We start from the raw sequence: 13,736 nt of genomic DNA, 5'->3' as shown, positions 1-13,736 counted from the left end.
CCCTGACAGTTGATGGTTATTGAATAACAGACGGTTTATGAGGCAGCAATAATGAAGCTCGTACAGAAAGGGATTAAAGTGTGGACCAACAATGGACAGTTTGTTCTGTGTCCTTCCAATGTGAGCCACTTCTAAAGAGGAGAAGCAGTTTATCTGAAGGGTTTCGCAAGAAGGAACCGTTTTTTTATACCAAAACAAAGGCTTGCGTTTTCTTTCATCTTCATTCAACTTGTTAGTCATTTGCATCACTAAATTAAGGTGACATCTTAATACTGTCTGGTGTTTAATGGGACAGAAGAGAGGAAAGTGCAGCTCCTTGTCCTGTGTCTGTTCTCTGTGTTACACAAGCTTTATGACTAGATTAATGGAATCATTGTAAAATACAAGGCACTCTAATTGTTTACAAGTCTGGATACTATCGCCTACCAGAATATATATAAAATATTCAATACTAAAATTTCACAAACTTTCCTGCTTGTAAAATGTGTAAATCTAATACTAATTTCATCATTTCAGTTAATTAGTTGTTATAGTCGTTATTAGGTTTTATGGCAGAATACAAAAAACAATTGAAATTATTCTTCTTTTGGTATATTTATTGTTCTAACTGTGGAAACCAATCCGCATATCAGGTGTCGATTTAAAAGGACAGGATCTGTCACCAAAGCAGGCCGCCTCTGTTATCAATCCCATATCGCCGTCTCACTTTCTTTTAACTGATAAAAACAACGCATAACAAAGGACTGTCTGCGTGCCAGCGGTAATAAATGTGCCCCCGTCAGAAGAATGTTAAAGTTTGAATACAACGCAAAACAATAGAAAAGTACAAGAGATGATTATGAAAGAGTGACCTTCAAGTAGAATTTGGATGTACGGGATGCAGCTGTAGAGATTTCCCTCCGCCTGAATATTGTGTGATAAATCTTTAGAGTCAACCACAGTAAGATCTTTAAGACAACTTTCAAACAAACTAACCTCATTGAAAAGAAATGAAATCAAGTATTGCTTTATTAGTGTAACAAATGTTCAGAAGCTCATGCCTTTGAGCGGACATACAGTTTATTTCATGTACCAATATAAGGATATAAAAGCATATCCTAAATCATTATCAGTGAGGTTATCTGTGGCCTTTCTATGATCCATTATTATTATAAAGTATGTCAGCACAAACAAAATGGCCACTGTATATATTTTCTTTATTAATAGCGGTTATATTCAATACCTCAAAATTACACGAAAATCATGAGTTATAAAAAAAAATGTCCCGACCCATAACTGAGTGATGCATAATCATATCATTAAAAAGTAAGAATTTAAATTGGGACATTGTCATTAGTGCCGGACCAACTGACTGCATCACCGACACTAATGATCAGTTAATGTGATAAAAGTTCTCAGTGCATAAAAGGAACAGTGTGCAGCATTTAGGTGGGATCTATTGGCAGAAATGGAATATAATATTATAATATAGTATAAATAACAATCGTTTCGTGTTTTTGTTACCTTAGAATTAGCCGTTTATATCAACCTACGGAGTCGGCCCTCTTCATGGAGCCGTCCGCCATGTTTCTACAGTAGCCCATAAAGGACAAACCAAACATTGGATAGAGCCATTTGTGTTTTTGCGTCGGCCACCGAAGCTACCCGTCACGCCGCCGGGAAAAGTTGCGGTTGCTTGCAATCTGAAACCTAAACACTAGATGCCGCCAAATCCTACACACTGCACCTTTAATACATGATAAACCAAAAACAGATCTTATCACTTGACTCTTTTGTTACTGAAACAAATTGCTGTTTTTATTCTTTGAACACTTCGTTTAGAAAGACCACACAGCAACAGATCTTATCTAAAACACAGGATGTTTACTAAAACAAACTAATTACAGGTGAAACATTGCATAACATTTTCATAATGCAGAATGGTCTTATTATCCATTTCAAAAAAAAATGGATCCCAATATTTGCCATTTGAAAACATAGGTTATAACTGCATATAACAGAATAATAGCAATTATGGTTATTTGTAGACGTAACAATGATTGTAGAGAGAAGTCAGTATAAAAGGTGCATAAAACTGGATCTTTGCTCCGGCCTCTCGTCAGTCTCTGATCACGAAGGCACCGTGGATAATAAACATTTTTTCTTGTCACCTAAACAGTCTGTTCCAAAAGGATACGAAGGTGGTGGAGTTAAAGGCACCGATGAAGATGAGCAGCAGGAAGTAGAGACTCATCATGATGGCAAAATGGTGGCTGAGGAGCCAGGAGGTGCTGCGGGAACGTCTGAAGAAGAAAAACACAAAAATAACCTTTTGTTTACCAGCACCAACCAAAAGCCTCTCGTCTGTCACAAGCCTGACGATCACGAGTGTGTTTGCATTAAGTACATAATTATATATTATCGTCACCGCTGACCACAGTGAGAAGCTTTCCTTCATCTTGTTCGAGTTACTTTTACGTCGTTGAGTAGAAAACAACATTGTGCTTTTGTTGAACTTAAAACATTTAGCTTTCCCACATCGTGTCGCTGGGCGCCTTTTAAGTATTCGAGTCCTGCTGGGCAGCACAAGCATGTTTTTCAATTTATAATGAATAACATCATGATACATCTCCTTGGTTTAGGTTTACATGTATGAAAAAGTGTCGTAGACGTTTGCACAGCCCTCAAAATAAATGTTTTTATGTGTAATTTGTCAAGTAATTCTTACCTAGACAGGTGCTTCCTCTGAGAGTACACGAGCAGGTATTTGACTCGCAAAAGCTGATTGTTGGTGACTACAAAGTAGTTCTGCGGTACGTCGCCTCCTTCGCTGTTCTTTGCTCTTGAGCGCTGACGGTCAATGATCTCAGAATCTGAATTAGGAAATGAGTGGCTCATTTTGACATGAAGTGATTCAAAAAAAATCTGTGTTGCAGGATTTACAATTTTTTGTTATTCTGCGAGTCACAGAGTTCACGCACCTTTCTTCTTCACCTGGCACTTAACATGCGGGTGATCAATGACTTCACACATGGCAACACAGCTGAGCAGTGGGCCCAGAAGACTTTCTCTCCAGCCGCTGCTGTGTGGACTGTAGAGGACAGCCATGCTGAGGTCACTGGTGAGGTAGGTCCCCTCTCCAAACACCGAGTTCTGCACACGATATGAAGACAATAAACCAGAGTGTCGGGCAGAAACAACAGAACATCTCAACAGCAGTGATGACTGCACCAACCTTGTTGAGGTGGCAGTGCAGCCCATTGTGAATGATGGAGTGAAAGTTTTCCAGACGGCTCCCGTGGAATGCATAGAAGACGTCTCTGCCTTCCCTCGTCTTCTCAAACCTGGCGTTCATCTGATCACAGTACTCCAACTCAAACAGGAAGTCAGGCACAGGCGCAGAAAGCCCATCGATTTCCGTGAGGTTACAAAGTTTGGCATACTGGTAAGAGTTTAAATACACACTGTAAACAAAGAAAGCGGGAAGTAGACATATCTGTGTTTATACTTGTAGTGGTGTACCTCATCTTTCTGTAGTGTCTTTACAGCAAAGCTCTTTGAAGAGAGAATCCAGTGTGTGAGAGCCAGATGATGAGCTCCGTCTCTGGGTCGTAGTCTCACCAACTCTCTCACACCAGGCAAAGAGTGCACATCTGCCAACTAGAGAAGAAAATTCACTTTTTTTTTTTTGATCTCATTGCCACAAGAGTAGTCACACTTAGAAGGTCTTGTCTTCCCTTTCACTGCATGTGAAGCTGTGTTTTCTTTGGACCATGTATCTCTCTGAAACAGAGCGGTCATCTCTGCGTTAATGTCAATGTGGGCATCGTCATTCTATATCATGACAATGCCCACAGAAACTAAGATACAAATCTGTAATACACAGTATACATGTATACTGCAAAGCAAAATGGTCTCAACACCTTTTGATCAAATGTTGGAGATATGGTCATTGTGAATACCCCTAAAAATACATGTAATACAAGCTTACATTTAAGCATAAATGCTACAATAGAGAGTGTTAAAAACGTGTGGCTGTCGGTATATATATATATATATATATATATATCTCACCAGCTCCTCAAAGTTCTTATTGTCACCACTTATGTATCGAGGGGGGAAGGGTCTGAGCAAAGAGTCCCTCTTGTAGGTCTGTGCAGCAGCAACAAACAGGCTGCAGCGGAGGTCTGCTGCTACTGGGTCTCTGTGCAGACAGGAGCACACCAGCTCTCTGACTGCCTCAGGTGGGACCGGCGGCTGCATTCCCAGCACTGAAGACAAGAGGTGATAAGATAACACAGCCAAAGAATAAACCGCACAGCAAACACCTCACGACAACGTGTGTGAGGGCGAAGAGAAATTAGTTAAACACTGGTGTGTTGTGCCAAACTGTGCACTCTCATTAAAATCTGTTATTTTTATTATCAGTTAATCTGGTGATTGTTTTCCTCATGAATTGATCAATTGCATGATCTTTGAAAAATAGTGAGAAATGCAAATCACAATTTCGAAGGGACGAAATACTTTTTTCAAACCAACAGTCCAAATGCCCCAAATAGTCAATTTACTATTTACTACACAACAAATCATCCCATTTAAGAAGCTGGAACCACAGAAAGAAATTACATTTTTTTTTTTTCATAAAAAAAAAAAAAAAAAAAGGCTTAACGTGATGAATTAATATCAAAATGACAACAGATTAATTTTCTTTTACTTTGAAGGGAAGACATTTTCTGACAGAGAAACTAAATTTGTCATTACACCTAGATAAGCTCGAGCCAAGTTGAGCTCTGTTACTTGTATCAATAGTCTGCTGTCCCTTTAACTTTTTAGGTCAACATCAAAACAAAAACTGACACGAACACAAAAAGTCCAGCAAAGGCTACAGTTATTTTTCCTGAGCTTTAACGTTAAATAACGGAAGTTCCTGGATGAGTCCTGCGTCAGGTTATCTAGTAACGTTAAAGTTAACTCTTGATTAGTGTAGCAGGGTGTGAGGAAGCTATGCTAGCTAACATTAGCTAAGCTAACGCTACAACAAGTGAAGGTCTGCTAACATATGTGTCGCTGAATAACGTCACTGATGACATATACAGCATTACCGGAATGCTGTGGGAGCCTGAACATATTAAGAATACATCCAGGTGGCACACATACCTATTTCACAGTAAAAACACTAGTTTTATATAAGTGTTTCCCTTACCTTCAGTCTTGCTCAACTCATAGCAGGAAGCGCTAACGTTAGCTTAACGAACTGCTGCGTTCATGACCCGTAGAAATATAGGAATTATGACATTTATGACAAACGTGGCAGTTTAAGCGAGTCGAAAGGCGTAAGGGGTGTGTCAGTAAAGACAGAGGACGAGCACACAACTAACTTTGGTAAAAATGCCAATACATGTTTGGTGTGAGTTTTTCATCTTCGTTCTATTTAATAACAATAATGTCAGGAAGTAAAGTGACATTTTTTTATCAACCTGACAAAAGTACGTTCTTGTGGAAAGAAAAGAAAAGGCAACACTGTAGCTTCTTTACATTCTAATAGAATGTAAAGAAGCTACAGTGTATCTATTATGTTCCGGAAGCCTATAGCTAGAAATGTACGAGGAAAGGTGAAAGCAGCATTCAACATATGTCCAGAGAGCCTTTTAAATTTCACTGCTGAAACAAAATCACTCTTCCTCCTGCAAAAACAGCTGCTCAGAGCCGTGCTTTGTCAGGTGCAGGGGCGTCAAACAAAACTGATCAACCAAAAGTGCACGGTACATTTTGTGAAAGAAGGCACACACTTTCAGGCAAACTTTGTTTAATTGCATCACACTTTTTGTAGCCATGATGTAGATACACGCAGTGTGTGCGTGTTTTAATTTTCACCTTAAAAATACAATTTTTGGCACTCAAGATGTCAATCTGCTTGCTCAACTAGTGACAAAACAGGGCATGCTATACATCCCCTTACTGGGTCCAGAGCTGACACATCACCTGAAGACTATTTTAATGCTGACATCAGATCTGATTTAAAACTCTTTTTGTGTGTCTTGAGCAGCAACATCTGACCGTTTACAGTCTATACCCAAAGCTTACCATGACACTGACTGCTAAAGGCTTTTGTTAGGAAAAGGCCGAGCTAAACCAAACCTATGTCACAAACCTGCACAGACAAACCAAACAAAACCTTCCAGCATGACATACTAAATATGCTTTCAGACAGGGGGGAGGGCTGTATGTGTTAATATTTAATAATTTACATAGTTTATTGAGAATTTGCTGATATGTTATTGTTATTGGTTATTCTTATTTAGTTTTCTAATTATTTTGTACACGTCAAAATAAATCTACCTACTGCAAACTTTTGTGTTTTACCACCTCCTTTCACTGAACCCTGAGCACTTTTTTTCCACCTTGCACGGACATCTTTATGCATTTTGTATTTATTTAGTTATTTTTACCTATTTGATTCAAAATGTTTGCTTTACTTTCAATTTGTGTTTCAATGTTTTACGCATCACGGAAAGTTTTTTGAATTGCCTTTGTTTTTAAAATGTGCAACAAAAATACACTTGCCTTAAATTTCTTACTTGGGTACAAAAAATGTCTAAAAAAGTCGTAAATGTATACTCTGCTATCTTAGGCTATGCATCCTGTTCATTACGTTTTATTATTTTCCCTCAGAGTAGCCTAATACTGAGATAGGCTACATCTTTTTACTTGTATCTGTGACATTAGTATGCTTCGTAAATTTGATAATGTGATAACAGGCGGCCAATCACATCAGATTGTGTGATGCCCTCTTTGATTTTCAGCACTGTGGACAGCATCAGGGGGCGGGACTTATTGAAATATTCCTGATTTCTGATTGGTCGGATCAGGCCAGCAACACAACCCCTTGTTTTCTTGGCCCTGGTCCTGCCGGGCGGGTAAAACCAGCGGATGGGGAGGAGGGGAGATATGCGCGTAAAGAAAAGACCGTACGTCACGTGACCGCCCCTTACTCCCAAACCCGTCATTTGAGGAATAACGTAAGATATTTCTGTCTAAGCAGCTGCAGATCTGGCCGTTTCCTCCATTGTGTTTTAATGCAGATTAATCCATATAATGCTATTCAAACGAACGGAGGGATTCTAAACTGACTAAACTGGAGGTAAGGCTTTAATCACGGCATTTTCATTTATTACAGATTACAGGATGGGGGGGGGTTTAGGCTATTCAAATAACAGGATTCTAGCTTCAGAAAAACCTAGAAATCTGTATCCTGTGTGGTTTATTGTGGGGAGTTTGGGCTTGACCTGCTCGGCGTCGGGATGAAGAGGAAGCACCAAATGCACTGTGTCGCACAGGCTGAAGGACGCTCCTCCGCCTGTGATCACGATGCTCTGTGCCCTGCTGCAGCATCACTGCCATCCGCGGAAACAAATGCACATAGCGGACAGTTTAAAGATCTAAAAGCATTTAAAGCAACCGGGATCAGTCTGTTTTTCTTGGCAGAGATTGCTTTATTCTGTCGTCGAAAGATGCCCTTCAGAGCTATATGCTCCCCATCCACCATCATATGCATTGAAATGTGGATTACAGACCCACTCAAGTGACGTTTAGGGTGATTCATTACAGCGTGTTTGCAGGTTAAAGAGCTAGACAAACATCTCTGTCATAGATAGTCCAATCTGTAAACTCTGTAGGCCTGTAACGCCTATTTTGCGTTCATATATTCAGGTTATGAATAGCCTTCATTTTAGGAATCGCGACAAGGCCACACTGTCCCCCCACCACCCCCACCCGCGCGGATTACACAGTGCTACCGTTAAAACGTGTTTGTTTTGTCGAGTTAATGAATGATGCTTCAATAGGGGTGGATACACCGAAAGGGCTGGGCACCACCTCTAATATAACCATGCAGGGATATAAACTCTTTTATTGCAGTGAAGTGAATGCATCCACAGGAAGGCCTGTGGATGATTGTGGCCCTGTTGCCCACAAGGAGAGCAGTGTGAGTGAGTGATGCTGCACTTAATAAACCAGCTCTGTTATTTCTCTGCAGTCTGGTTTTCAAGGCAGCTGAGATCAAAGTCTGTGTGATTGTGGAGGAAAATACTGAATAGTCATCATGGCAGGTAAACTTTTCCGTTCTGTTCAACTAGATAGTGAGTCTCTGCACAAAAACAACCCATTTATAAATTGTAATCCTTCATGCAGCTGTCTTGATTTCTTCATGAATTTAGTGTGTGGGACGCTGGGTTGAACTGTGTCTTTGTGTCCTAGAAAACAACTTCCCTCCCCTGCCTCGATTCATCCCCCTCAGGCCATGTTTTTATCAAGACTTCAATGAGATCCCAGACCAGCATCGCACCATGTGCAAAAGGCTCTACTACCTATGGATCTGTGAGTGCCCCTGCAGTGAAAGTTTGTGTTGACTGTTAAGTTGCAGTACAGTATTGCATGTACAACATCTTTTACCACAACTCAAGTTTCATGTGTGTTGCTGGCGTCGTGGTATAAACTGTTAACCTGTCCACGGATTCTATGTTTCTTATGCCGTGTCACTTTGTTTTACCCAAAACATCGTGAGAGCCAAACATCATAGACACTCCAGTATAGCTGTGAGACCAGATTAACCAGTCTCACTGTCACAGAGAATATATTTTACGTTATCTTGTGCATTTGTATTCATGGATTGAAATATTGTGTCTAAGTTAGTTTTACACATTTGCGTTTTGCTCTTTCTTTTGACAAACAAAATCTTTACAAATCTAAAACGGGAGCGCAAATTACTAGTTTGAGGTATTTTTCAAGCAAAAATAGCATATTTCTTAATTGTGAGAATTTGCTGCTTTTCTTTGTTGAAAGTCACTGAAGATTGAATATCTTTAAGGTTTGGTTGAAATAAAAACAAGATATTTGAAGACATCTCAATCATTACATAGACTAAACGACTTATTTATTAATATAAAAAATAATTGGCAGATCAAGATTAAGATGAAGAAAACAAACAATAGTTACAGCTCTTAGTGGCAACAGTAAAGTAATGTGTCAAAATGTATTCATGTGAGCATCATGGTGTCTTTTTCATCACCACATAGGTTCGGCCAATTGAAAACAGGAATGTAAGTCTGATGAAAAAGGAGATTAGTCTCAACAAACTGTTTGGTACTTGTAGAGTAGAAACGGTGTGCTGTGTGTGCTTCATAGCTTTAGTATAGAACTGGACTTCTGGTGTTGAGTATTAGCTGAGATTCATAGTGAGTCAGTCCTGCTGAATTATGACTAATGCAGCCTGCGGGATATTCACTATGGAGGTTGTTGTCTTCACTCTGTCTTGTTTTGGTCATCCTTGCTCCTTCTCTCTGATGTTGACAGTGAATAGCGCCACACTGGCTTTTAATCTGATTGGCTGTCTGGCGTGGATGTGTGGAGGAGGTGGAGCGACCAACTTCGGCATGGCCATCCTGTGGCTCCTCCTCTTCACCCCCTGCTCCTACGTGTGCTGGTTCAGGCCCATCTACAAGGCATTCAAGTGAGCTGGTTCCACGTTGAGCTTACTCAACATCTTTTACCTGCTGTCCTGCTGGATCACATCAGTCTTGATGTTTATTATTCTCTCCATGCAGGACCGACAGCTCTTTCAACTTCATGGCTTTCTTCTTCGTCTTCATGGCGCAGGTGGTGATCAGTATTATCCAGACTGTTGGCATTCCAGGCTGGGGAGTGTGGTAAGAGTGTTGACAAACACAGATATGTTTGATATGAAGCGTAAATACAGATGGGTGACAAATAAAAGATATTAAAAAAAAACACCATTCTTCTAAAATATATTTGGATTTTTGATTATTTTTTTGATGGAGAGATAATGCTATCCTGGGGAAGCGTAAGTCACACTGAATCCAAAAACACTTCTATCATATCTGAGTGTTCAGATTTGACTTAGTTATGACTCAGATGAGTGTGAGGAGTGTGAGTTTTGGTGCTACGGGTTTTAAAGTACCTTAACTGCACCAGCATGCACCTGTCTCTTTCACATCATGCAATGTCTTTGCCTGAAGTGTCTCCCTCTGTACCCCTCTTGAACTCTCCCAAACTCCCGCCGCACAGTTAGAAAACGTCTGGCGTAAACCAATGATCACACATATTTTCAAACAATTTTGCATTGTCATAGGTCATGAGGTCATGAGTATTTACTAACTCTCTTGTTGTTCCCATCAGTGGCTGGCTGGCTACCATTACCTTCTTCAACACCAACATTGGGTCAGCTGTGGTGATGCTGATTCCCACCATCATGTTTACTGCGGTGGCTGTACTCTCCTTCATCGCCCTGACAAAGGTGACTTATATATTTCTACTTCTTTAAGCTAAAATGAGTGATGTTACAGAGCCATTATCTGCTATGAACGTTGTTGTTAAAATCTCACATACTGTTTCAGCGTACTAAATAGCATGTTAGTATGGAATTTCAGACGCAACCTGTGTCGTAGACTTGTAGCCTATATGCCCCGATCCAAAACATTTTCCACTCGTCTTCCAGGCCACATGCCGTTGGTTTTGAATAACAACTTCTTTTGCAGGTTCATAACTTCTACCGTGGCACTGGTGGCAGCATGGGTAAGGCCCAGGAGGAGTGGGCCAGCGGGGCTTGGAAGAACCCCCACGTCCAGCAGGCGGCTCAGCAGGCGGCCATGGGAGCCGCGCAGGGAGCCGTGCAGCAGAACCAATACTCAGCAGCTCCCACCTACAACTACGACGAACCGATGTAGGGCAGAGGAGGGGGCCGGGTTGCCGAGTGGGAGAGATAAAAAGGGATCAATTAAGAACACAATTCAGAATTAGGTGCCCTTCATTATAACACTGTACACGCTGAATTCAACCAGAAGTGTACTCTTATTGAATTCTGACATACATGGAGGTAATATTTAAGTCACTTCACATTTAAATCAACAGCCAGCTATTAAGCTGGCTCTTTTTATTTTATCTCTTATGCTGCTCAATTTTAGCGGGTCAGTGTGTGTGTTGCTTTCCAACGGAGACACATAATATAGCTAAAAACAATCCCCTGAGCTTCATCAGTTTATTCAGGTCGGTTCACCTGTGGTCATCAGAGGGACCTCTCTGCCTCTGCCTGAGTCACACTTTTAAAACTTCTTTTGATTACATTTAATGTGTTTTTTCATGTACTGTAGTAGCGATATTGTCAACAGTGATTACTTTCATTAGCCTTGAATGTCACCAAATGCTAAAAATATTTGCCACCCTTAGTTGATGCAGCTGCTTAATATTCAGCTGACGTGTGTTGTCAAAGGGATGGGTCAACAAAATACACTTCTTTGCTTTCTATGTCAAACGAGTCCATTAAGTTTAGGGTACAGTAAAACTTTAAGTTAATTATTTAGGAGCATATCCTTTTGTTACCGGCCAATTGTTGTCTTACTTTGTATGTAAACTTTGTTACTTTTTTGTTGAAAAAGAAAAAGTTGAATGAGGCCAAAATCTTGACAACAGAAGTAGCATTTCAAAAAATAAAAATAATCGGATTTAACAGGAAGAAAACTTGTCTCAAACATAATTTAAATCAGAAGACATTTGCTGGAAGCGATATCTAGCACAACATGTATCGAGCAGGTATTTCCACAACTCTTAATCTTAATCTTTGAAAGAATCATGGAAAGTTCATGCTTTGGTGACCTGGTTGTTGTTTTCTTCACTGATGAGAAGTTGCATCAGTGAACCTCTCAGTTAAATTCGGCATATTTGTTACATTCTCAGGAAAGATGTGATGGCTGATTTTAAATTCTACCAGTAAAGCCCTGAAAGTGTCAACATGTCGGGCATTTGTCTCCTTTTAATCACCTTTATTCAACCATTCTGTTTGGTTTAGTCATTATGCATTGGTTATGTGTTTAGCGAGTTGGTTTCAGTGAAATGAATAATCATTACATGTTAAAGTGAAGCACATGCAGTATTTAGGATTTCAGTTCATTGGATAAAACATTCCAAATCAACGTTGTACAGGTTAAAAGTGAAAGAAAAACCAAAACACTTGCAGGTTGGACATGCAGTAAATATTAATAATCATTGTTGTAGGTGGTCATCGCATTGTATGAAGTGATGGATATTTTCACAACTTTGGCAAATTCTCCCACTTACCCGTACATGTAAATGCTTAATGACTACTTGTTCCTGAAGCTCTGGATTTTAGGCCTTAGTGTGTCATTTCGTGGCTGTTGGTGTTATTCTGTGAGTAGGTGTGATATGATATTTATATAACAGAAAATATAAAATCCAAGCCAATCATTTCTTTATGAAGTGAAATTGAAAGACAGAATATTTATGTGTCGCCAGTCAGTCAGAGACAGTGTCATATTGATATCAGTGTCACTCAAGTCTTCTTTGGAAACGTCCTCAGTAGATGGTTATTACAGTAATACAGTATTAGACTTGAAACAGAAGTTAAGATTCGTGTCCGAATGCTCGTTACTTGAAAACCTGTGAGTCGTCTTGTCAGATTGTGATGATGTGGTATTCAATAGCCTGTTGTTTCACTTTTTAGTTTGTTGTTTTTTGTACCAATCTATTATTAGATTGTGTCTGTTATCTATTATATTTTGTGTATTTTGGACAATGTGTGGATGAGTTTGAAGCACATGTCCTTCCATGGCTGTGGGGAACAGATTTTTTTTTTTTTTTTAATAAATCAAAAAAATAAATGGATAATGTTTTGCTCAGGGTTACCTGCTGACATCAGTGCAAACTAAACATACATATATTAAACAGTAATTAGGATGAAGTGGGGTCCTGTTGTGCAGGCTTTAAATATAGACGTGAGTAGTAAGGACCATAACATAAATTGCTGATACTTGAAAAATCGTTCTGTTTTCAAGTTGGACACCACTAGTATAATTTAACAAATGCATAACATTTTCACCAGCAGATGCACACAGTAGTTATGTATAACCCTGTAAACTGTAGCATCCACACGCTCACCTGTTAGCAAATGCACAACGTTTAGCTGATCGGTTCTATAAATTAAGTGTGAAGTCTGCACAAAGATGAACAGTTATCAATTATTTATAATTATTATTATTTTTGCCATATGTACATACAGCACATCTTATGTGATTATGGGAACTACAGCTGTATAGTTAACATGCAGCAGGAGCTGCAGTGCATATTGGATACAACTACTAATACTCTGCATTTCATGCTGCTGTATCAACGCTTCTGAAAGCCATTTCCCATGAACTCCCCCATGTTCCCACATGTACTGTATGTTGTTTGATATGTATTATCATGTACTATATCATAACTAGATATAAATATATGATGACTTGAGGTGAGGTAAATATTTGCCATGGATAAACACATTCAATAGAAACATGTTGTAATTAGGTGAATGAAAGGTTCGAGGAGGCTGTGTCTCCATGAGTGAAGTAAATGAGAAATACATTTTTGTGTATTACTTTTGTATTATTTGGTCTTACCCTAATAGATATTAAAAAGTTATTGTTGCATCCTGTTTATTTGATGATTTTGTACATGTTGAAGGAACATGAACCTCCATATTAGGTGATATTAGGTGATTTTTACCTTTTCATGAATGAAAAACAACTTAAAAACACTAAAAACCTGCCACAAAGCTTAAAACATGAACAGATAAGAGCATACAGCTAACGTATAAAACCCTTCTATTCTTAAAATGTTTCTAAGCTTCATCTGCCCTCCAACCACATTTGAATTAATTATTGTGCCTTTGGTTAAAACTGACAGAAAGTCAG

At 39.3% G+C, this 13,736-nt stretch overlaps 2 protein-coding genes across 3 annotated transcripts; one reads left to right on the top strand and one right to left on the bottom strand.

The window, feature by feature from the left end:
* Positions 1-979: 979 nt before the first annotated feature.
* On the bottom strand, positions 980-5,258 carry parp16 (poly (ADP-ribose) polymerase family, member 16). 2 transcript variants are annotated; one of them, XM_031856368.1, is made up of 7 exons: positions 5,183-5,258; positions 4,054-4,250; positions 3,502-3,639; positions 3,215-3,421; positions 2,961-3,132; positions 2,708-2,852; positions 980-2,282 (listed from the first exon to the last, which is right to left on the bottom strand). In XM_031856368.1, the coding sequence occupies exons 2-7, from the start codon at positions 4,240-4,242 to the stop codon at positions 2,147-2,149; spliced, it is 987 nt and encodes a 328-aa protein (XP_031712228.1). In that variant the 5' UTR covers positions 4,243-4,250; positions 5,183-5,258; the 3' UTR covers positions 980-2,146. The 2 variants fall into 2 exon arrangements, with proteins under 2 accessions (XP_031712228.1, XP_031712237.1); XM_031856377.1 differs by having other exon boundaries at positions 4,054-5,237.
* Positions 5,259-6,891: 1,633 nt separating this feature from the next.
* scamp5a (secretory carrier membrane protein 5a) lies at positions 6,892-13,472 on the top strand. Its single transcript, XM_031864528.1, has 7 exons — positions 6,892-7,120; positions 8,015-8,087; positions 8,236-8,355; positions 9,331-9,487; positions 9,582-9,683; positions 10,174-10,291; positions 10,533-13,472. Exons 2-7 carry the CDS (start codon positions 8,081-8,083, stop codon positions 10,719-10,721), a joined length of 693 nt encoding a protein of 230 aa, XP_031720388.1. The 5' UTR covers positions 6,892-7,120; positions 8,015-8,080; the 3' UTR covers positions 10,722-13,472.
* The last annotated feature ends 264 nt before the right edge of the window (positions 13,473-13,736 follow it).

This window comes from Anarrhichthys ocellatus, unplaced genomic scaffold (genome assembly GCF_004355925.1).
Source record: "Anarrhichthys ocellatus isolate YVR2014 unplaced genomic scaffold, GSC_Weel_1.0 scaffold2, whole genome shotgun sequence".
NCBI lineage: Eukaryota > Metazoa > Chordata > Actinopteri > Perciformes > Anarhichadidae > Anarrhichthys > Anarrhichthys ocellatus.
Note: the sequence above shows the minus strand (reverse complement) of the source record. Positions and strands in the feature narration are given on the sequence as shown.